At 36.2% G+C, this 25,905-nt stretch overlaps 1 protein-coding gene across 4 annotated transcripts in view; it reads right to left on the reverse strand.

Annotated features, from left to right (window-relative positions):
* Nucleotides 1-25,905, reverse strand: part of ARID4B (AT-rich interaction domain 4B) — an 88,162-nt gene that overhangs the window by 22,814 nt on the left and 39,443 nt on the right. For 3 of the 4 annotated variants that reach the window (XM_041413926.1, XM_041413900.1, XM_041413909.1), the window contains exons 6-16: nucleotides 25,513-25,592; nucleotides 23,064-23,155; nucleotides 20,382-20,520; nucleotides 16,666-16,745; nucleotides 15,288-15,361; nucleotides 14,319-14,464; nucleotides 10,046-10,118; nucleotides 8,951-9,045; nucleotides 7,730-7,827; nucleotides 7,246-7,513; nucleotides 6,053-6,225 (exon numbers count right to left, since the gene is read on the reverse strand). In XM_041413926.1, the coding sequence (XP_041269860.1) occupies nucleotides 6,053-6,225; nucleotides 7,246-7,513; nucleotides 7,730-7,827; nucleotides 8,951-9,045; nucleotides 10,046-10,118; nucleotides 14,319-14,464; nucleotides 15,288-15,361; nucleotides 16,666-16,745; nucleotides 20,382-20,520; nucleotides 23,064-23,155; nucleotides 25,513-25,592 (1,318 nt within the window). The remainder of the gene's footprint in view (nucleotides 1-6,052; nucleotides 6,226-7,245; nucleotides 7,514-7,729; nucleotides 7,828-8,950; nucleotides 9,046-10,045; nucleotides 10,119-14,318; nucleotides 14,465-15,287; nucleotides 15,362-16,665; nucleotides 16,746-20,381; nucleotides 20,521-23,063; nucleotides 23,156-25,512; nucleotides 25,593-25,905) is intronic. The other variant, XM_041413917.1, reaches the window with a different exon arrangement.

The raw sequence follows: 25,905 nt of genomic DNA on the forward strand, positions 1-25,905 counted from the left end.
TCTCATCTTAGAGCACAATTTAACCTCTACTTCTCATAATACAGAGCTGAAAGATGTTCAGTCTGTTTTCACATTGCCAATGTATTAAGATGTATTAAGGTGACCTTAAGTTTTAAGGCAGAGAGGTCATTAAGACCTTTACTCATGCCTTGACAATGAAATCTCATCTTTAATTACACAAAATAACATCTCCCCAAAAATCATCACTATTTGTCTTCCCTCTTTTTCTGGTTTTGGTCAAGGTAGAGATTATTTCTCCTTGGTAGCACAGTGCTCTGTTTTGGATGCACCAGGGTGGGAGGCAAGTGAGCCAGTATTTGCATGGTACACAACTGACAGCTGGGTTGAACCACAGCACCTCTGAAGTTACAAAGAAAATCTGAAAATAAAAGCCCCAGAGACTTCTGTCTGCACACAGAAAGTTGGAATAAATGCAGTTAGGGACCCTTGTCCCAAGGGAAGGGGAAGGCACTGCCTTGATCTGAGTCACACCTGAGTGTAGTACAGTACCCTTCAATCATGCAAGCACATTGGCTGTGATCAGTGTGTTCCTCTGCTGCCAGACAGGTGAGAAAACCTCACTTCTCATCATTCAGCCACATGCTGAAACATTCCTCAAAAGGATAAAGGGTTGTTCCAAAGTCTGACTGAAGAGTACAGCCCTTCCTGGTTTTACAGCACTGGTTCACATTCACCTTGGAAGCACCCAGTATCTGATGAGTGTTTAAAGACTCTCCCACACATGTAAGCCTCAGTGGCAGCCACCGTGGTTAATAACCTGCACAGTGACCATTTGCTATGGAAACTATGATGGCAGAACCACTTTTCCCAAATCAGATGTCTCCATTCCATTCAATACAAAGAGCCAGTACATTTACACCACCACTCCACACTTTATTATTGTGTCATTTGCAGCTTATTGCTGTATCAAAAGCAATCATTGTATGTATCAGTCTGGATTCTATATTAAGGAAAAAAATCAATTAGAGTGTTTCTGAAAACATGACTATGCCACGAACTTCTTGCCTCAGACAAAGGCAGCTGAAATACATAAATAGATCATACATCGCAAATAAGAGCATTGAAATATATTCCTATAAATAAAACTACTAAGTATGGTTCTTATAAGCATTTTTCTTTAGCATACACACCAACAATCTAAGATTCTGAGCATACGTTTACACTGCACAAGCATTGAGCGTGACACATTGTTCTCCATTTTCCCAAGCAAATCAATTCCACATAAACTTGAATCAAACTGGAGAAAGCTATCTCAATATATAGTTCTGAACTCTTCAGAAGCAAAGAGATATGGCTTTCATATAAAATATTCTACACTCCAAAAGATTCTAACCTTCTTGCTATCATTTCATATCCACCACCACAATGATGCGCCATTTCAAGAGATAAGGAACAATGTCTTTCTCCCGTATGTGAAATGGAGCTTCTGACTATTATATAAGCCCACTGTAAACTGCTTTCAGAAAATCCCTAACAGGTGTTATCAGAAAATTTAACTCTTGTACAAAAAGTTTCAGCAGCAGAACAGGCACAGCAGGTAGTCCTCTTACCCCACAGGGGCAATACCCTTTAGTAAAATCGTTCATATGAAACAATGCCCATCTTGACTTAGTTTTCAATTACTGCTTTTATTATTCCTAGTTCCCTCCTACTGCTTAGAGGAGGGGAAATGTTACTACTGCATGAAAGATGCACATACAGCTTTAAGATTAAGATTTTTTCCTTGCATGTGAATGAATGGCTGATAGACTTGAACAGAATTAAACCAAAAACTAAATGTTTAGTATTTTCATCTTGTAATATTGTCAAAATATGACAGTACCAGCTGCTAGAAAACCACACCATAAAGACCTAAACCATCAGTATCAGACAACCAGAAATGTTTAGGTTTCTAAAGCATTTCTTAAGGACATTCGTTCATGCATTCCTTGGAGAAAATAAAAAAAATTAGACGGTTTTCAAGAACAAAAAACAAATAAATTCAAGAAATTTCCTAAGGCCAAATAAGGACTTGTGAGAGTGACAGTCTGATGAACAAGAACAAGGTAAGATCCAGTAATGGCAACTCTTCCTGGTGTTAAGGCAGCACCTCAGCCACCAGAAAGAAAATAGAAGAACAAAAGCTCTTGCTATGTCCATGTACTGGAATTGGGATTCTTAAAAGAATTTTGCCTGGGCACCTCAAAAATCCAAATATTACCCATATATAACTGCGGCAAATTTTTGTGGAGAAGCAAAAATTACCCAGATTCTCAGCATTTAAACTTTCATTTCAGTATGGAGTTCTTGATAGTGGTCTGTTCCAGGTGCCTTGGAGCAAAGTGTTAAAACCAACCAAAAAAAAAAAATCTCAATAAAAAACTGCAAAACCAACACAGAAACTTGGAGTTGAATTAACTATCGGGGCGGGGGGGGGGGGGGGGAAATCTTACTAATACTGGTTATATAGCAGTTAAGCTACAGTTCCATTTCCAAACTGCACCTACTATGAAATTTTTAAAGATTTACATTTCATTTTATTAGCCTGTACTAAAAATCTCACACCTTTTAAAATCTCCACTAGGCTTCTGGCCTCAATCTCTTTGGAACATATTCAATTGTCTACACTGTTCATTGTGTAGAAAAACAGATCCATTCCCAATTTGTTGACTTTGACTCAAGTGTTCAACAAGTTAAAACAGCTGATATTACTGGATGCTACAAAGGAAACAGCACACCACCTATGCAGTGCTATATTTGAAGATCATGACTTCCACAACATCAAGTTTGTAGGAACTTCTGAGAAGAAGGATTTTGAAATTTCTTCTTTATTTATTGGCCAAGTATAACTACTTTTTTTGATGAAAAGGATGATTTACAAATCAGTTTTGTAAAGGACCCTCTGGGACAGATATATTACTGGCTTTTTTAAAAACTTGTTTTAATGACCACAAGTTCTACAACCTTTGTCTAGCACAGGTATCTTCCACTAGACACAGGAAAAAAACCCCAAAAACAACAAAGCAAAAAGCGAACAAGAGAAGGATGTACAGAATAAAGGGCAAGGTGCCCTTTGAATCTTTACTCTCAGTGTCCTCAGATACACAAGCAGGAAAGAAACTGGCACTCTGGGGAAAAAAGGAAGAGAAAGTTGAGCCTTTCTTCCTCTTCATCGTATTGTTAAAGTCTGTGTGGATGGAACCATACAATTCAAGTGGTAGCAATCTCAAAGGTTTGAGACACATGGGACTGCACAGAGAAACAAAATCTGTAGAAAATAAACAGCCCTGGCTTCCAGCAGTATTTCCTGAGATTTGGAAGCTGAGAGTTACACCCAGTCCTCCCATAAGAAAGTCAGCAAGAAGAAACCCAGAAGTTTTTCTGTCCTCATGGTTCCTTACATCTATAGACAAATAAGCTACATGAAGATGTCCAAAGTCCTATAGATATAAATGCAAATAGAAAACCCTAAAAGTTTGCCTAATATAACATTAGATTTAATTTGTTAGGACTGTGAAGGACAAATGGTCCATAACTTTAAAAAAGTGCTAGAAAGACATTTTAAATACACCAAATAACAAAATTTCAGTCTGACTTTCACACGGATCTATTTTTATTACATTTTGAGTATTGGTGTGTGTGATTAATTTCCACATTAAAAAATACCTGTTTTCACTTTGCATTTCAGTTCAACAAAGAACTCCAACCACAGCATCTCCACCTTTGCATAAGTTTTGCCGCTTCTAATCCATGAAGTTGGGTATAGGGAAGTGCAACATCTAATACAATGCCCCATAAATTTCCTTTAAGCCTTTATGGCATAAATGCTAAAAACACTATTTAGCACTTAGGATGAGCGTGACATTTTTAAAAGCTCTTTAAAGCTGATACAAGTGCATTTTGTACTCCCTATCAATCTGAGAGGGTAGAAGGGAAAAGTAATCATGCTAACAGTGCTACTACAGTAATACTGCTTATAAATACGTACAATTACCCGCTATAAGTGTTCAGTTTTTGTAATTTAAATTATCCCTTCACACAGCATACCTCCCAGCAATGACCACATCACCACCTACACCTCTTTTTAGAGTTATGCTTTCTATTCTAAGCAACTCATTACAATCTTCCATGAGTCATGATAGCAAAAATACTAGTTGGAAGAGTTTTCCACTGGGATGAGTAAGGAGGAGCAGAGGGAAAAGAATTCATTCAATTGCTATCAGGTGAATTGGGAAAACTTAAAAGGAAATTCTCAACAGATTTTTATTGTTTTCCTAAACAACAAATAAAAAATAAGAACACTAATAACATTTTTTAGTGTAATAAATAAGGCAAATTGACATGAATTTGGATTTAAAACACCCCAACTTAAAATAATAAAATTAAATGATTACTGAAAAGCAAATGCAGCTTCTAATTTTTCATGTACCATTTACTGCTGCAGCATGGTAAGCATGAAGCCACCATACTTTTCAGGTATATAAATAAATAAAAAGTAACATCACAAACATACACATATACAAATACAGAATTTAAGGAACTTCACAAACTGCTATTCTCTAAGTATGGCAAAGTTTTCTATCTGTTTAGTTCCATATTTTTAAAGCAGCATTGTAAAATCGTTCTTTAATAATTCTGAAAATCTTGCAAACCTGTTAAAGTACAACTCCTCTAGTTCATGTTAAAAATAGCAAATGCAGCAAAGTCCAGCAATTAGTATTTTAAAAAAGAAAAGTTTACATAGGATACAAACAAAATCACAGCCACAAAGAAAAGGCTCTTTAACTGAGCTCAGGTGAACTTGGTTTTTCTGTATTCTGCATTTCTGAGTTACAGAAATTGCCAACAAAATCTCACTGAAAATATTCAGGAGGACAAAAACATTTTACAAAAGGATCATTCCAGAATCCGCTAAAAAATCAAAGTCTAAAATAAAATAAAAGTAAAAATAAAATAACTACTACCAATGAATCAGAAATCAATATACTAAACCATTACACACTGGCCACAACTTTTAATGGGCCAGAAGAAGCATTAAGAGCTAACAATATTTAGACAGAAGATCAAGACAAGACAGCTGATCTACTAAACAACAAAATTGCTGGAATGAACAAAGGGACTAGTGGTCAGGCAACAGATGGTATTAACTACAAAAAAAAAACCCCTACAAAACCCAACACATCCCTGATATACATATTGCTGTGAAAGTATAAGGAGGTGTCATTATCTGCTTTCCCTTTTGTAACAGCTTCTCCCTTAAGCATCTGTTACTGGGTTTTTTACATTTGTTACAGACAAATCCTGTATTAAAAGAGATCTATCTGACCTCTAAAGGGAATTGTTGTGTTCTTAATACTGAAATCATACTGTATGAAAGTTTTAATTGTAAGAACAAACTGCAAACACACTGGGGATTAATGAGGACTATATTCTGGTTGTAATTTTTTTTGTGTGGCTGCTGAAAAACACTTGTGAGATTTTCCTGAACTGAAACAGGAAAACCTGCCCATTCCATGAACCAAATGATCCACTCAAACTCATTGATTTGATAGCCCTGATCATCCCTATTATTTCCATCTCCTACTTTCAAAACACCTGTCTGAAGGTCTGCACAAGAGACTCCTGCCAGTACCAGGCAGCAAGGCCATTAACGGAGCAATGCAAGTTACTTCCATCTTTGCCCATGTTACACACCCCTGTCCAAAAGCAAAAGCTGGAAACACATTTGCCTTGTACCAAAATCAAGTATGGAAATACTCCTCACAATGATTGTGATATTTTTGTATTAAATCAAATAGTGACCTATGATTTGTAAATTCTGCTCTCACTCAGCTTACATTTAGGCCTGGAACCTGTAAAACTTAAGCTGGCTTTTCTTTTAAAAATAGATCAATGAACTTCGATGGCCTAACCACGACAAAGTTATGAACACATCAGTCTCCAGAAGATACAAGTCTAACTAACAACGGCATGTCTGACTTGAAATTCAAATTACAAGAGTAAAATTTAATAAACACCAATGTTTCATCTGATTAGAAATAGCATAACTTACCCTAATTTTTCTTTTTCTTCAGCATCTGCATTTACTGTAGGATTTTCCATTTCTTTGATCTTCTCCTCCTCTTTATCCTCCAATTTGGTTTCATCTTCAGTTTTGATTATATTTAAGTCCTTTTCTTGATCAGGCTGAGTAAACACAGAATCTGGCAAATTTTTTTTGTTTCCCTAGGATAACAAAATCCCTAGTTAACTCACAAGGTGAAAACAAAGGATTTAAGAAAAGGCAGACAAAACACACTGAAGTCATAACAGCAAAACAATGCTACAGGGTGGGGCTTGTCCTGAAATTACAGCACCTCTGCTGCTTTTCCTTTTGAAAGTCTTAAGCTAAACCTAACAGTTTAAAGTTGCAGCCAGTGTCCTAGCTTGTTTTATCATAATGATATAGGCATGCAGCTCTTAGACTTGGACTGCAAAGCAATCTCCAAAACAAACACTTCACAAAGCATGTTTCCACTTGGGATGCAGAATACCAGTACTGGCCCATCTGGCATTCCTCCCAGAGAATGCCTCCCTAGCCCACAGACCAGGGCTGGCTGCCACTTATTACAGCTCTGTTGCACACTGATCTGAGGAGCCACACTGCTTCCACAGCAAACTCCGAGGCCTATACAGCGCAGCATATCAGTTTATGACCCTGAACTTCCTCTGCTAAAGCCACTGAGTCAACAGTGGATTTTAAAAAGCTATAAACATTTGTTTCTCTGGACCACTAAACTACATTAGACCATGTGTACATAATATGGCCCAGGTCTTTCCACAGCTTCACTGATTTAATGTGAACACAAAAGTAACAGCAATATTTATGAGTATTATTATGAGTATTTACAAGCATAGCTAAATGCTTAATGAAAATATCAGCAACATTATAGCTGCGAGCATGCATTATACAGATAAGGATAAAGCTGGGCACTAATTAGTCTCCATTTCACCCAGAAGGCCCTCAAACAAGTGGAATGTTGCAGCTGTGTTCTAACAAGTCAGACATTTTGACATCATGATCCCTTAAAACTGGCAGCTAGGGTAAATACAGCTCAAACATCTTGCTCTGAATTAGGTTTACAGTGAGTTTTTGTCTTATTTTAAATCCATCATAGAAATTTCAATCTTCATATTAATTCATGGTTATTAACACACCAACAGACTTTATAAGCAAGATATAAGACGAACTTTAAAATATATTACCAGAACAGAGGGCTTATCATTTTCTTTACTTTCATTATCATTCTCAGGGAACTTTTTTTCTTCTTGTTGTACTACTTCTACTTCTTCCTGCTTGTGCTCGTCCTTGTCCACTTTTATCTCTTTTGCATCCTGCTCTGGTTCTTCATGCATCTTCAATTCTTTTTCTTTTTCACAGTCTTTACAAGGCTTGTTCGTCACTTTCTCTGGCAATGCCATTTGAAATTCAATGTTAGCTGATGTACAATATTCTTCAAAACCATAGAGATATCTAAAAAAAATAAAATAAATTGTTTGTGATAAGCAAGTTTGACTAAAGACGGAAAATCCAACCTAGAGAAGCTAAACATGGGCAGTAGGTTTAAAGCCTTAAAAGCTGTATTATAAACAAAGAGTTATGGATTTTATGTAGATTATCCCTATCGTAACAGAGCATCACTTCAGTTCACTGTAGTTTTAGCATAAACTACATGGCTATATTACTTACTTTCTGTATGCACATTTAACATTATATCCTGCAGCTGAATTTAACACAGGGATTCCAAGATCTTGATAAACTTGCTTCCACACCGCTCCACTTTCAATCTGTTAAAGACAATGATGTCATTGTTTTTGAATTAATTCACTGACAAAAAAACTAAGCTGACAAAGTTTACAGCTTCAGAAAATAAATGTAAGCAATTTCCTCTGATCTATAAAATTACTATTTATCACACACACAGTATTTCACTGTAATGCAAACTGCAGTGTAATGTAATCACTTTAAGCAATTTAGCATTTCTGCAATGCAACAAGCCACAGCAGGCTTTCCTCTCCAGGTGGCAATAAAACAGAGGAAAGAAAATATAGCTATCAGAAAAATCAGTACATCATTTATTGCTTTTTATTTTATATTTAAAGTAATTCTTAATTATCAGAGCTAGAATTTTCATTAAATTGGAAAGGAAAAAAATAAGTCAAAGCATTAACAATACTCAGCCCTGGTAGTACTGCACCAGACATAGTGCCTACCAGTCTTTCATTATGTCCTTAATATGCCCTTTGGTGACAAAGATCCGTGATGTGCCCATTTCTAACCATCTGTGAAGGTAAAGCAGATGTACTGCAATACCCAAGTACCACATCCTGTCCTGCCTGTCAGAAAGGCGTCACTGCACAAACAGACCTCCTCAGCTGTCAGGCTACATTCATGGGAAGCAGTTCAAGGCACAAACAGAATCTGCTTGGCCATGAATTCAATGTATTTCAATTACTCCTTCCAAGACGAATCTCACTAATCCCCGTCAGAAAATTCTTCTTTACACTGCCCAGAATAAATAGAAATTAAGGGCCTCACATCAGGCCACCAAATTGGCTGTCTTTGAGATTTTACTGAGCAGTGACTCCTTTCATGTGGAGGTAACAACTTTATCAGACAAAAGTTTTTTGAAGTATTACAAAAACACACGTGCTGGCTGATTTTATGCAGCAATAATTAAACATGCTGAGTAGATGTGTAATTTGCTTAGCTTCTAACTAGCTCTGTTTCATGTTAAATCATGGTTTTTAGAGCTACAGGGTGTTTTATGCAGCCATAGTAGAAAACTTTCATACATCTAATTGTCCTGTGTTATTTATCAGTACTTCACGGAGTAATAAATTATTCCACAATAATGAACAGCATCCACATGTTTTATGGCTCTGGAGTACTCATCGTACTAATACTCACGTTATCAAATCCTCCAAGCTTGTGTACAAGTCTGAATAATTTGAAGAGATTCAAATTTCTATATCCTAATACAGGTCGTTTGTTAATAGGAGTCCCTGGGTAACAAAAACAGTTGTTAGGGTGTTTTGAAGTAATTTTTTCAGACTAACATTAAATTCACATCATATGCACTATTATAAAATACAGTATTTTAAACTCCACCTCCTGCATCTCATACTTTCTTTTCATGAAACTTAAAGTCTAGAGTCTTAGTTACTGAACTAGAGGGAAAATGGGTTATTTAATGCATATATGTACTTTCTTCCATACATTACTGAACATGCAGAAATGATGCAAATTTTCTTGCTAACTCTATTTTACATATTTTTATTTCACCCACTGAAACAATTACATCTGAAAATACAATAGTCCTTTCACTGATTTAAAAAAACCCAAACCAACCCTCACCAGGAGCAATCCCACAATGCTTCAAGAGCTGAAACTTCCTATGCTACTGTACTAGCAGTAGCTATCACATTGTCATCTCTTGTGAACAGTTTAACTCATTTCATGTGGCAATAAGAAGATACTAATTTAACCAGTTATAATAGTAATTTAAATACAGACACCCTCACTCCTGCCTTTTCTTGCAATATATAAAAGCCTGGTAAAGATTTAACATAACGACTGGTACTGGCTTTCAAAAACATGACAATCTATGCAAAATGTTCAGGCACTTAAGCTAACAGGATTCACAAAAGAAAATCAGCATAAAGTAAATGCATTTTTCCATGAGCTAATCGGTATGTGTGTTGGTATTTTAAAGTTATTAAACTGAGAATATAAATTAATATGATTGAGAGTATTAAATGTTTGATTATATGCTCTATAAGTACACTATAGCAAACACAGTGCAATATATAATTAAAACATAATAGGACAGATATTTATATATATCCATTTATTTCTGAAAGCAGAAATATGGGACTGCATTTAGGAGATGAGTCAAGTGACAGACTCATCTTCCATATAGTAGGGAAGGCAGAAGGCATGAGTATGGTTTCCCTGTTTCCAAAACTGTACTGCAAAGCACTACTAGTTAATTGATATGCCTACCTCTGTCTTCCATGAACTTGTACAACTGCTGAAGAAAGTTCTCTCGTTCTTCAGGAAACGGCTCTATTTCCTCCTGTTTAAAGCAATGCATGCAAGAAAACTGTCACCATTTTGAGTTATACTCCCTCATGAAGAAATACAAGGCCATGATAATTTAGGTTTAAATGTTTAAGTTTGTTTTACTGTAGTCAGCAACAGGATATTACACAGAGAGATACATGCTCTCAGTCCTGTGCCACATGAAACCAAGTTTTATAAACTACAGTGCTTCAAAACATATAAAACATTGACTGTAAACATACATCAAAATTGGATTTTTGACTGATCACTGAAGTATCATAAGTGATACCATAGATCAAGAGTGTTCTCAATTTCATCCACTTAGGCAGAAAGTCTGGGAGACAGCGCTATTAATGATCAAGAGATTATATCAGAAATCTCAGCTCTATTTCTACTGCAGTTAAGTGACTCCTTGGTTCCTGGACAGACTACGTCACTTTCAGAGATGAAGTCAAAGAGCAAATGGTGCTTGCACTTTCTTAGAAGTTCCAATCCACTGCACTGGCAAACCGCAGCCAATGGCACTTCATGTGAACTGCCATGGGGCACCAGCTGAGCAGGATCAGTCCCAGAACTGAAATAACAATGGGTATTTTGCAAGTTCAGTTCATTGCACTAATAAACCTTTGTATTAATTTATTTAGATTAATAAACATGGAGTTTCATAACAAAGCTTACTATGGCTTACTTTCTAACACCTCATCATTTCTTTTGGAAATGGGGCTTGCCACAAATAGTAGCAGTAAGATATGAGTATTTCAAATTCCGATGACTGACCTACAGCAAAACAATACACCAAATATGAGTTGATTGATTTTTAATACTATCCGCAGAGTTTCCAAAAATAACTAGTTATTCAGTAATCTAAGCTAAATTATTTTTCTTTGGTGTATTTGCATTCCGTGTGTATAATTTCCAATCTTCAACAGTCTCCTTGTACTAAATATTAAAGCTTCACCTACCCTGAAGCAAGGGGAAAAAACATACTGTCTTTAAAGTCATACTAAGACAGTTGAAAAAACCCAAAGAAACAGAATATCATTACTAAACAGAACTGAGAAAAACAAACACATACAAACAAAACCAAACCCCAAACCCTCCAACATCTACTGAATCTATTTAATATAGAGATATACAGCTGAAACTAAGGTCAGGAAAGGCTGTAACTATTATCAAGGAGTAGGGTTTTTTAATTCTGTACTTCCTCTTACCCATTAAATGCACTTGGATAACCATCATAGCAAACAGGCAAAAAAAATTAAGAACCAGTATTCACAACAAGCTGAAACAATTGTCCTTCAGGTATGATTATCAACAGAAATGCAATGAAAATACTCCAATCTTGCAAAGGCAATTCAAGAGGAAAGTCTCTGCAGGGGCATCACGTGCTGGGCATTTGACACCCAGTGTACCAGCAGAACTCAGAGCAGGCAGCTTTGATGGGCAAGGACAGGCTGGGTAAGTTAAGAACATTCATATTCCACAGGGCACATTGAACAAATTACTTGGGTGGAATGAAACTCCAAAGCTGCGCAATTTTTTTTTTTTTTTTTTCCCTTCCTTATCTCCCACAGCAGGTACTTAGAAAGCACTTTTACCAGCATTTGCTGGATCATGGAAAACAGATAATGAGCAGCTACTTGGGTTTCTCATGTTCCTAACCAACAAGAAAAAACTTGCCATAAGACATTAGTCTCTCAGAACATTTAGGGGAGGGGTGACAGGTGTCACTGAACAAAACCTTCAGGAAACCCAATAATGTTTTGAGGAAGGAATGTATTCTTTTTAAATACAGGGGGAAATAAGGTAAAGGTGATGAAGAGGCTGAACAAAACACTCCTTTTCTTCTATACAGTCCAATGCCTGAAAGGTACTTCTACATCTCTAATGTGAAAATTCACAGAGGTGCCAGAACGGCAAATGAATGAAGACTTAATTATTTTTCCAGTAGAGAACAAAGTAACTTTCTACGGAAGTGTGCTAACATGGAAAGCCTAGGACCATGCATGCCTCTGAAAAGCATTTACACTTTCTCAGAATCTCAACAGAGTCAATTGTATTATACTATACTAATAGTATCTGTTAATAATGTCTCAATCCACTTAGACAACAAGGTTTCCTAGATAATGCTTTGAAGCAGGCATGTCACACTGTCATATCTGCTTATTTTCAAGTTACACAAACAGAGTGCTAACTGGTCACTATGCAGTCCCTAATGTATTTGTCTATGCTACAAGTGAAAATAAAGTGGTTCTACATAGGATAATAAAATCCAGGAAAACAACACGTTTTTTGCAACACAAATTCACACAGTAGTATAGCACAGCACTGGAAGAGAGGGTCTTCGACAACTCTTTTACCTACCGTCAGAATTTGGAAAGTAACGGAAGGCCATTTTCCAGTCTCTTCCAGTAAGAGAAAAAAAACAAGGCAACTACTCTTCTCAGAAGATAAGTACAGAGGATTTGCATGTCAACTCCTATCTATATAGGTTGGAAGCATGTATATAGGTATGAGATATAGAAAAGCATCTATGTATGTATCTACAGAATGGGGTAACATATATATAGTTCGGACGTATCTATTTTTTAAGTCTGTGGTGACATCTTTAAGAGCTTAAGAGCAGAGGGTTTTCTGTTTTGTTTTGTTCTGGTTTATGGGGAGTAGGACCATATGGATGGCCTGAGGGAAGCCATCATGTCCTGGGAAGCAGCAAAACAACCTGCAGGCGGCTGAAGTCCCAAGAGCAGGCCCACAGGTCCTGTTTGGGAAGAAATGCTGCTTGATAACCAGGAAGTTATAGGTACAAAATAACAAAAACAAGAGAAGAAGCTGCAGAAGCTGCTCAAATATGGGTAGAGAGGAAACATACATGCCACTGACCACAAAGGAGAGCAAAGAAGAAAAAAGAGAAGTGAAAAAAAAAATTTGCCTCTGTTTTAGAAACTTCCTAGTTCAACAAATAACTGAAATCACTGTTTACTGGAAAAGATATTATCACAAGAGGTGATACAGTAAATTCCAAAATATTTGTCTGAAATGAAATCTTTATGTCTAGCACATGGAAAAATTAGCTCAAACAATGTCACATGCAACTAAGAGGAGCTCAAGAGACGGTGTTGAAAGAGTCAAGGTCAAATGTTTACAAACGCTATAGCTAAAGGATCTGTGTTTTTCACCTAAAAGTAGTGCAGGAATGATCACTATATAAAGATGATATGTCATTCTGCATAGATACAAACCTCTCTACATGCATCATGCTCATGGCTGGGCAGGAATCTGCTGACAAGGTTCAGAAATTGTACTGAGCCCAAGGAACTATTCCTTGCTCCTCAAAATACTAAGTAGAGCACTGCCTGCCCTTTGCAAACTTTTGATCAGAGCTGGATAATCTTCTGAAAGCTTAAAGAGGAGGCAGAAAGAAATTATAAGCATGAAAAGGTGACAAAGTCATAACTTCACACTTTTGCAGTCTCCCAACACATTTTAAAGAAATGAATGACTAAAAGATGAAATACTATCTTCTGGTATGCCAGAGCAACAATATCCATGGGAGATGGACTGAGGTAAGGACCCTAACAACGATTTAAGACCCAGACCAGGTCAGTTTCTTCTTCACAATTCCCCTACTAATAGGAAAATTAAGTCTGCTGCATTACTGGTACTTGCTTGAAAATTAAGAGAACAGCTCTCAAACCCTAGTGAGAGAAAAAAGTTATTATGGCAGATACAGATTTAGAGTATCACAGGAAGGTACAGAGAAGTAAGAGCCTCAAAAGCCTCTCTTTCAGCCTCTCAGCCAGCTGTGAAATGAAGTTCTTTCCACTAATTTTCTTCTTTTCTCATCTTGATTTTTTTTCAGGACAGAAGGCTGGGGGTAAAGAACAGATGATCAGAAAACCAAGCATGAGGTGGTGACTCCATACTTGCAGAACAAAAAAGAGAAGAAAGGTGGAAATGGAGTGCATGGGGGCTAATGCCTTGATTGAAAGTTCTGCTTCATTACACAGGGTAGCCAGAGCGATAGCTTGGAGTGGAGCAGTTCGTCAGCAGATCTGGGAAAGAGTGAGTTACTCAATAATGCCTATGTTAACAGTGTTGTCTATGTTAACCTGTTACACGACCCCTAATGTTTAAAAGGCCTACTTAAATATATAAGTCCCTGCTAATTTTTATCAGCTGTGTATTTGTGCCCTTTACTAACTTCACTTGCCTCTTCCTCACTGCTGTTATCCTCTTTTTCTTTTTCATCCTCTTCCTCTTCTTCAGCTTCACTGCTGGAGCTGTCTTCTTTCAATTCTGTTTTCCAGTTACTAGGAACAGTTCTGTTTTTACGGAATTCAAGTGCTTGGTCAAAAGCTGTAAAAGAACCAGCCTTTGTTAGCACTGCAGGAAATATCAGTTCGCATATATATTTCAATTAAAAAAACAGTAATGAAGAGGAGAAGAAGGAAAGACTGCTAAGTAACAATTCCTCTCCAATTTAAAAGATCTTCAACAACCACTCCATGTTGTCCATCCTTATTTGTCTTATCCAGTCAAACTGGCCTAGTGTTCTCTGCACATCAAGGCACTTGGAAATATTGCTAGTATTTTTACCATGTTAGCGTCTACAGACACAAACAAGGATCTTCTGCATAAGCATATGTGAAAATTTAACTGAGGAAACCCCTACCCAACAGGTTTACACTGCAGTTTATATATATCAAAAAGGGAGGGCAAGGAGGAAGAAACAATCGCAAGCTAACTCTAAGAGTTTCATCATGCAAGCTTAAACTTTCAAATGCACTCACAATTCCACAGTTTCAAAGCTCATAAAGGCAACTTACTTACAACTATTATGGGCACTATCGTGAGAATAATTCTATGATGTTCTAAAGCAAAAGGAAAAATCTAATGTATAGAATCAATGTGTGCATGTTTGACATGCCTACACTTAAAGCCAGTGCAGAGCAGGCGGGATGTTGCTTTTGAGGCTTTTGCTTAGTTAGGTTTTATTTGTTTAAAAAAAAAAGTAGTTCCTCTAACTTTCCATAAGTGTTCTCCTTCAATATATTACTCTGTAAGAAAAGATCCTATATTTTAGTATCTTTAAGACATGAATCAATCTGCCAGAGATTTAGTGCAATTCATGTAACTAAGCAAATACATACAAGTGTTTCTCCCAGGAAGTTATTTTTACCTTGTTTTAGCAACGCATCAGGCTTTGGTGAAGTTTCACTGATTTCCCGGACATCTTTTCTTGGCACAGAAACACTGGAGAATTTAGAAAGTGTTAAAAAAGAAATTAAAGTATTTTAAAGGTAAACTAACTATACGATACAAAGCTCCCATTAAGATGATAATACACTTACTAAACATACGTAAGAAGCATATGAAGTATACCTCGACAATTCTATAGCGTTAGTCTGGCACAGTGTTAGTCAGTGGATTAAAACCAAAACTTTTACACTAAACTGATTAAACTATATGCATTCACTGCATACTAAAGAAAGCATGCTACTTCCACAAACAGGCAGTTTCTGAAATCTTCCATATATGTAATACTTTAAACCCTCACATTAATTTAACATTAATTTAGAACCCTACCTTGATTAAAACATAAATGAGTATTAGTGTGAATTGTCAATATGAAATTAAAGACTTTCAGATTGAAAGAACAAAGCACCTTCTGATTTCCACTTTGTCTACAACCAAGGAAGCAAATCTGAATTCCAGCTCTGGGGGCTGGAATGTGTGCACACATCTTATGTGTGTCCTTTGGGTGATGTGCACTGATGCCTAAAAACTATCAAATGGTAAAGCAATACCCTAGACTTAGTAAGTAATTAAACCACAACAAAGCTGTTAAATATTTAAATATCCTTCTTGCAAAACATTGTGTTGAACTGAACCAAGCACAATAAATAGCTGCAACTTTTGAAATAAAAACTAAAACCTAGAAAAAGAATTCTATTGTTGTGAGTTTAAGAACACAAAGTTCTTTATTTTGTTACAAAAACCAGTCTGGTTTTCTATGCTTCTCTATCCTTTTTCCTACTTTGAGTAGCATTACAGCTCTTTGCAAGGAGCACAGTAAGATGCAGTTGCAGTCTAGACTGAGATAACATATGCCTTACTACCTTCAAACAAGAAAGAAGATTTCTGAGTGTGCATGTGGTGTACGTGCAGGCATGAACACATCCCCACCGACACTTCTGTAGCTGGATAAGCTTACAGCCACATCCCTGAAAAGCACTGCTCTATTCCAAGCACAGCAGGAAAGAGTTTCAGGCCATTCTTGAAGTCACGTAATGACACAGCTGTGTTTGCCACAATTTTAACAATGAAATTAAAACTAAGACAGATAGATTTATGCATCCCATTACTAATAATGACAAAGTTCAAGACTAATTTCATCACCATGTAGGCTGTTAACAGTTTTTTAAACATTAGAAAAATCTTGGCAGGAACTCACTGAGTTTACTGATGCTATTAATACTTTAACCAACACATCTCATACTACGTTTCACTTGAGGTATAAATTTTGTTCTATTATCAAACTCAACATTCCTACTCACAATTTGCCATCCTTGAATGAGCGAACAAGAATATTGTCTTTTTTCACCGCAATATCATCACTACAATCTGGACAAACCACCTGCAAAGATATTACAATTACAAAGTTTAGAGAGAAAAAGCTAAAACAAGAGAGTAATAGTAAATAGCAGTGCCTCTCTAAAAGCTTTTGTGCTCATTTCTAGCTGGCAACCCTGAGATGAGAGCAAGTGAGATCCCCCAAAACACAGGAGTGATGACCTCCTGAAATTACTGAATGCATGAGGTCATGCTCGCTCCTAGAGGGAAACCGATGGCTGCTGCTAGAAACATAAGAATAACATTCTGACAAAATGTCAATCTGTCATGCCTCTACAGCTTATTCTACTCCTCATCCTAAAAGGACAGAAATTTCACCAAGTGCTGCCACCTGACTTAGAGACTTCTTCTGAAAACTTCTAGAAATGGCAAAGATGTGATCACACAGAGTGTCAAAACCAAAAACTAACAGGATTTATGAAATGCAATTTTATGAGGGAAGATTTACAAGTAATCTGCCTAGGAGAGAAGAGCACCGCAAGTACAACTATTATGATAGGTTCTTTAAGTCAAGAAGCAGACCGAAGTCTAGCACCGAAACAACATATTATTTGTTGCAATTTTAAAAGCTATTTAAATTTTTTTAAACCAGGATACAAGTCACTAATCAAAAAGCATCAAGAATTGAATAAAAAAAAAAAAAAGAAAATATTGAAGTGCCAGAGATACACAACAGAAACGCAACAATAATGTGCATAGACCCCTGAAAGTTAGGAAAATTCTGGATGCTACAAAATCTCAAGGAGCAGCAAATGAGTGTAGCCCTAAGTTAGCCCAGGTAAATAACTCTTCTCTCTTATACCAATTTGTGCCTTAATTTTCCACCAAATACAAAGATACTAAATGGCAAAAGTTGGGTTTTTTCCCCCTCCTTAGGTCACTGCCTATGCAGCATTTTAGGAGCTAAAGTCAAAAGTTCCAAGTGATTTGGAAACAGACTTGCATATCACAAAGCATAGGCTAAATATGGTCCTCAAAACAAATAAAATTCAACAGACCAAGTACCAAAATGATTGTATTCTGCAGTCTACAAAAAATTACTTTAGGAAATGACAACTTTCTAACTGGAATTACGCTTGAGATACAGCTTGCAATGTCAGGGTAAAAGACGATTATCATCCTCTATTTTAAACTGACAAGTGCAAACTCTTAGCTCCTCAAAGATGGAGAAAGGTTCTTCAGGCTTTAGCTACTGGTTTTCTAGAAGCATCAAGATTTTAGTAGTCAGAAATCCATTCAGGGGTGGAAAAACAACTTACCATGACCTCATCTAGTGCCTTTACATCAAGCAACATCACCACAATTCTGCCTGAATCAAGTTCTCAATTTCCTTGCAAAACAAACTCCACTGGAGTCATAGGAGGACGAAAGAGATGATCCTATGTAAACTCTATTTTCTGAAAATGCTGCAGGCAGATTTCCTCACTGCACCTTTCAAAAGCCTTTAAGTATACATTAAAACTCAGCAACGCTATAAGGCTTACTGAATCACACTCTTAGACATAAGGAGCAACCGTCAGATTCTTTTACAATTCTAGTTAGTCACTGTACTCCCCCCTTCCCCAAAGAACTAACAGAAAACAAGCAAACACCCCACCATCCCAGACATGTATGCAGGATTAAAACAATGCAGTCAATCACTGAGTCCTCAGAGTAATTTTTACCAAATTTAGACTTCTACAGTTCTAAATTTGTAAGTGATAATCTCCTTGGTTATAGGCATGATCTCCAAAGTACTTGGTTTCCACTACTAATCTTAATTGTTACTTGCTGTAAAGGTTTAGACTAATCCCTAAACTTGTTTTCACATAATAAACTTGTAAAATGTCCTCTGTGCTTATACACAAAGTATCTGCATATAATATCATTAATAAAAAATAATGCTGAGATACACATTCTTCCACACACTAAACCTGAATTTTCATGACATTACTTATGAAATTACCATAATAGAAAGTTAATGCAAAAATTATCAGTAATAAGATAAGATTACTTTGTTGATACAGTAGAGGTAACCTGCTTACAGGGTAAAAAAATCAAGAGGCATAGCTATTGGAAAGGGGATTATAACAAAGAAAACCAAGCCAAACCAAAAAAGGCAGCTATTTGAGGTATAAATCTATTCTTTGGCACAGCTCTTCTGGTTAAATGCAGTATGATGTTTGTTTGCAGAGCTATAAACCTGATTACTAAAGTAAGAGTTAATCTAGGATAAGCTATTTCAGAGTTAACAAGCTTCACCCTCAAACTTTATCCCCCTACTGCTTTTCATTTGTTGCAAGAAGCTATTCCAATCTTCAAAAGAAAGCCAAAGAAACAATTGTGTATCTTTAGTATATCTTTGGAGCAGAAGCAAAAGTTCAGCTCCTGCTTAGGGTCTGACCCATGGCTGTCCTGAGCAGCACCACACGAGCCAAGCAAGCCCAACCCCTTCCAGAGAGCATGCCATGGAAAGTGGTACCTGGCATGGGCATGACCAGAAAGGCAAACCCAACAGTATGGCATAAAACTGCTCAAGCCACTTTCACTGACCACTTCTCTGAGTGAACTGTGAGGCAGGTAATACTGCATCCTCTTGATGACAGCTTTCAGCAAAGAAACATCTCAATTTTTCTTGTTTATCACTGAAAACATCTCTTAAAGCTATCTGCTGTAAATATGGTATCTCTTTGCTGTACATTCTGCCCTCTCCCTTGCAAAAAAGACTACAGTGACTCTTTCTCTTCCACAAACTTCCCCAAAAGAATTCCTACTGGAAAGCTGCTGGACTGCATTACAAGACACAGTAGGTGACAAGCAGAATGCTGCAATTGAGAGCTATTGCACATACTAAGAGGAGTTAAATGTTACTGTATGGCATAGTTTCAAAAGCAGAGCACAAGTCCCCCTGACATTAGATAAACATGTTAAGCTTTCATTGCCAGGGAGGAATTAATCAATTATTTACAATTGAAAATAAAATAAAAATTAAAAAGCATGGTACTAGGAGGTACCACATATAGAAATACATTCATTTCCAAATAAATCAGTGAGTGTACATGCAATCACTAGACTATCTGTGATATTTTTTTAGAAGCTGATTTCTTAAAAAGCGTCTTTAAGACAGAATAAAGGAAGAAAAAAATACTGGTACCAGAAGTCTACAGTGTAATTTTAAAGTAAATTTATTGTCAATAGTCCACTACCTACTGTAGTGACCAAGAAAAAAAAAAATTATTATCCAATGTGTTTATATAGAATTTTGAAAAATCATGTCTATGTAATCACTAAACTTTCCCTCCCTTAGTACTTTATATTTCCTTCCTTGATAAAACTCAGTAATTTGGAAAACTGATATACAATAGTTTAGGAAAAAAGCCCTGAAATTCCAGTCCAATAGTACTGAATACACTGCTGAGCTAGAATTAGCTCAACAAGTTCTAGCTGTTTGGAAAAACTAAGGCCATGCTAGCAATCCCTTTTTTTTTAAACAAACATATCGAGATATATTTCCTCTGACTGTTATTGTAAGGTCCAATTTGAAAAGCCACATTCTAAAATTCAAACAAAAATCACCAAAATGAAAAAAAAAACCCACCTCTCTCAGTGCCTAGAAAACTATAAAAGCTGTACAAAATTATAATGAAGACGAAACTCTTACCAAGGCTGGAAACCACAGAGCTTTCTTTTTATCCACACTGAAGCAGTCCACACACACAACTTTTCCCAGTAACTCATCACTTTGTTTCCTATCATCTTCATCTTCATCACTGGAAGAGGATGAAGATTCTTCTTCAGGACTAAACAACAGAAAGAGACTTAAAACTCAACTATTCAAAACTTGCTTATTGTAATTACAGAAGATCCAAAGCAAATTATCAAAGAGATATAAATAGCAGCGACTTGAATTGTCTGTTAGGTGTTTTGGCATAAAAATGAATAAAGTATTTATAATTATATTATAGTAACAATTCAAACATTACAAAGTCAGAAATGCACATTTACTAGTAATACACATAAAACCCAAACAAAACACCACCATATGGAGGAAGAGAAAATCACAGTCAGGGTATTCAAAGTGAAACCATTCTTCCCTACAGAAACACTGTTAAAAAATACTGTTGCAGTTGTAGTTTTGAAACAATGTTAAGCTAAACTATTTTGGTTTTCCCTCTTTAGCTCTCTATGCTTTTACTTCAACAACCACACAGAATGGAAACTATTTTGAGAGAGGACAAATCTCTGAAGAAGAAACATCAGATAGAAAGATGAAGAGCAAAGAGAAAGTCTGTTTATCCTTAAACAGTTCTTTAAAGATGTGCAGTGAAGCACTTCTATGACTTTCAACTTCACATTGAATGAAATGTTGGAATATAAGTAGATGGGCCAAGACACAAATCCATTTTCATTTAAAAGGGTTTTGGCTCATTGTTTTGACTGTTCAAGTACAAAGCTGCACCTGGTTTTAACCATATGAGGAGTCTAAATATACAAACTAGCCCAACTAAAATTACTTGTAACCAAAAAAAAAAGAAAAAACAGAAAACCCTCTCCTGATGCTCTCTATCTTTTTTAATAGTCACTTCAAAGGTTAATCCTCAGAAAATATACAGCATCTTCAATGAGCACAACCACCATTACTTCAAAAGCTATCTTCCATTTGTCACATAACTGCTTTTGAGTACAAACTTCAGCACTAATCAAAAACTCAGTTACCATTTGTGTAACAGAAGGCAACTGATGTACAGTTAAAGGAGAATTTCCTTTTCTCCATCTTAAATTTATGCTATTTCCAGTGATGATAATTGTTTTGATTTATTTGTTTCCTTCAACATTCCCTTTTTTTTTTTTAAGTAATGGTTTCTTTTCAAATATATTAAAGTCCTTCAAGCTGCATTATGGGGCTCAAGAATCTCTTGTAGGAAGAGAAAAAACTCAAAGACTAAAGAGAAAGGCAGAACTATTTTGCAGAGACTACTTCCTCACTCAGATTGCACAGATACTGGCATAAGTGTCTTTAAACTCAGTTAACTCAGTATTTACAACAAGATAAAGGTAAGTGTGTTGCTTCTGACGTAATAATGTCCTGTACAACCCAGTCAGAGTCCCCAAGGATGCTACAATGACATTCTCTGTGGTAATGCCAGCTTTTTTGAGCTTTTTCCTTCACTACCTCACAAATTAGTAACCCAACCATTTTCTGAGTACATTTATAGCTCCTCTACATACACAGGGCAACATTTATTTTAAGCTACTAGAAAGTGCAAAAACCCAAGCATGAAAACCACTACACCTAAAAAATTTAAGCAAACAAGCAAAAAAAAACCCCACATAAATGCCCCCACCCCCACAAAAACCTCACAGCCCACCCACAGTGAAGAAAAGGCACCGGACTACGTAACACTGGTTTATCAAGGTCACAGCTACCAAGAATTTTGGCACCAAAGAAATCTTGAACTTTGTTTTTATATGAGTAAACTTTGCTGAAAACTATACTAAAAGCAGTGGGAAAAAACTGATGCACAGGAAGTTCCACCTGGATAGGAGGAAGAACTTCTTTACTGTGCAAGTGATGGAACACTGGAATAGATTGTCCAGAGAGGCTGTGGAGTCTCCCTCACTGGAGATGTTCAGGAACCATCTGGACACGACCCTGCACCATGTGCTCTAGGATGACCCTGCCTGAGCAGGGAGCTTGGAGTAGACGACCCATTGTGGTCCCTTCCAACCTGACCCATTCTGTGATTCAGTAATACTGTTCATCTATTTCTAAAAGCCCTTCAGAAACCCTGTACTGAGAAACCAAAGGTCCACAGGAGGATTCTGGGACCTTCCACAAAGACTTCCCATGAGCTGGACAAGGACTGCATTGTAATTATTTTAGTTTGAGTTTGACAACACCACGGGGATGTTTGTCAACACAATTCACTGATTCACTGTCACATTTCTATTTGGGATGCCACCTTTTTTTGTTTGTTTTTGGGGGGTTTTTGTGTTTTTTTTTTTTCTTGGTTGGGTTTTTTGTTGTTTTTTTCGTTTTGTTTGGGGTTTGTTTTTTTTTTTTTTTGGGGTTTGTTTTTTTTTTTTTTTGGTTTTAACCAAGGAAAAACTCTTGCCGATACCTGGTACTATTTTAAATATTGATTGCATTAAAACTTGAAATGCTTGTATGCAACAACAGACATGAACCTGAGTTTCAAACTGAGTGCTAAACAACATTTTTCATCCAGCCTCCGGTTTTTCTAATAAGAGAAGCCTGAACATGCAAATAATAAAACTTGACACACATTGAAAGCTTCAGAATTGATTACACACAGCACACATATCAAAATATTTAACTTACATATGATTGGATCTCCTTCCCCTGTTTGTTTTCTTTCCTATAACAGGAGTCCCAAAGTGTTCAGGATTGGTGAGTGGAAGCTGATCTAATGTCTGTTGAAATGAAAAAATACATATGCATATACATAAGAAAAAGCTGGCATAAGTTATTCTCCAAACCACCTACTTCACTGAAGCAATTTTTGTCAACAGAGACTTTCTCATTATGAAAGAACTACAGAAGTACACAATATATTTCACACTTAGATTTTAAAAAAGGAATGTGTTTTGTTTTGAAGTTTTTTTCAACACTTTCTCTGCACCTCTGAATAATTAACTTTTGTCAAACACACACAAACAATTCTTCACAGAAGTCCTGCCTTTGGACCATCAAAACACAGAGAAATAAGTATCAGGTATTCTGCTCACCTGGCATATTCCATCTTTACCAGATTACTTTTCTGCCTATCCTATAATTCGACTAAATACTGAATCACCTACTAAAAAATGAACAAAGGTCCCCATTGAAATGAAACAGCAAAATCACTCAAGAGCAGCTAACATGACAACTTGTTTTAATTTTTTGTCAGTAATTCATACTTTGATATGTGTGAGAGATTTTAAAACAATTTTAAAGAGGCTGCTATATTGATAATTGGGAGGGTGCTAATTGATGCTTTACCAGCATCAAAACAAAAAGAGAGAGAAAGAACTATCCCTCTTCAGGAAGAATCCTCCAACAGAAGGAATTCATGGACATGCAGTATCTTCTCCCCTTAAGCCTGCTGTTATCTGTTTAAATGATAACCATTCTTGATTTGAAGGCTTCTGGTACACAATAATTTTTTGTACAGCCACTTATTGTTGTTCTTTGCAAGAAGGCAGAAAGCCTTCCAAATTAAATATAGTCCTCTGACTTCAACTTCTTTGTCATGTACAAATTTTTCAATGTGTAACACCGACAAGCATCTCAGAAGTGTTCTGTCTCATAAAGAACTGACTGAGGGGCAATAAAACTGGCTTTTTAGAATCTAAAAATAAATGTATGACTACTTCTGAGTGTGGTGGACATCCTATAAGATTTTACACCACACACTTGGGAAACAGTATCAGAACAAGACAACTGTGGGGCACTGGCCTAATTACAAAAGAAATTTAAGATGCAATTTTCCCTGCTGTGTAGCTGTGCAATCACAAGGTAATTATTAGAAATGTACAACATGTTTCATTCAGAGCTGGTGACAGTGAATTGCAAATCAGTAACTTCTGGAAAAAACATCAAAAGCTTAGATGACAAAGACGATAAAAATAAGAAGCACGAGTCATCTGAATGTAAGGTTTCTTTGAACCTGACAAAACAATCCAAATTACTCTCATTCAGCCACATAGGTCACGAAGCAATATATGTAGACCAAAATTTTCAACCCATGCACTCTAAGGTAATACTCCTGAAACCATATTAAAATACTATTTATGGAACAGAAGAAACCTATTCAGTTGTGCTGATCATTAATAACGAAGAATTAATTGAAGGAATACCACAATCTTTAAACTTATAGCATTTCTATCGGAATCTAGATTTAGGCATCTGATTAGGCTCCCACCTTTACATATGTTTAATCCTGATTTAGAATTCTAGAAGATACCTGAATCTTTACAAGAATGCAGCATGCAAACAACAAACTCAGCTGACTGCAGTAACAGCACACTTATGTAGAACAAAAAAACCCATCTTCAGCAGCTGTCCAATAAACAAACATGTTTACATAAATCTGCCCATCCGTCCAGATTGTCTTACATAATATGAAGGAATAACGCTCACTGTGAAATTCCAATTATTTGAAATGTGCTACAAATGTTTGCATACTTTAATGTGTAAATCAACTCTAAGACATGAATCAGCTTCAAAATACTGGTAGCTGCTGTCAAATAAACAAGTAACAGCAACTAATTATTGGCCATTTAGAAGAAAAGCATTTATGTTTCATTAACTATTACAAATTGGGTTTAACCATTAAAAATGCAGCAGAACTTTATTGTGTACAACATCATAAAGTTGTAATGTACATGAAAGACATTAGTTTTTTATGTTAGAAATTATATTACTTTTCATATATAAGTTATAAGTATATTGTGATTTTTTTCATCACTAATACAGAATTTTTTATACAATGTGAAGTAGTTGTGTGATCGCAGCTTTTTTGTGTGATCTACAATCTACAAATTATCAATAATATGAAAATGAAAAAGATAAAATGCCGATTTTGTTTCTTAACTTACACAGTTTGGTGAAATCTAACTGTATTTCTTGCTTTTAAAAAAGAATAAGCCAGACCGTGTGGATTGCACTTTGCATAACCTGTATTTTTAGCAGCATGGATACACATAACATAATAAAAACTGAGGGAATAAAAGTAGCACTTTTAATTTTTTCTAAATAAAAAGTTACAATATAAAAACTCTTCAATTACCTCACTCTCAGCAAAATGTCTTTCTCCTTTTAAACACAGGGAAGAGCGTCTCAGAGTCTTCTCATCACCATCATCAAATACTGCCACCAGATAAGAAGTGAGGAAAGAAAACATTTCTTTTTAACGCAGGATATTAATAAACAATTCATGTACATGTCAGAAAGAATGGGATATATATTCCTGTAGTCAGCCCTCGGAACAAACCTATGGCCAGGTAATGCTGCAGATCCAGTAAAGCATTTCACAGACTGACCAAATACAAATACATAAGCTGCTCTCTCAAGATAACTGCTTTACACTTGCATGCCTTGAGTAAACGGTAGTTGAGCAGAAAATTCATGGTGCCATGAAATTAAATGCAACACACTAGAATTCAAAACCTACTTTTTCTAA

This window comes from Onychostruthus taczanowskii, unplaced genomic scaffold (genome assembly GCF_017590055.1).
Source record: "Onychostruthus taczanowskii isolate IOZ18803 unplaced genomic scaffold, ASM1759005v1 scaffold104, whole genome shotgun sequence".
NCBI lineage: Eukaryota > Metazoa > Chordata > Aves > Passeriformes > Passeridae > Onychostruthus > Onychostruthus taczanowskii.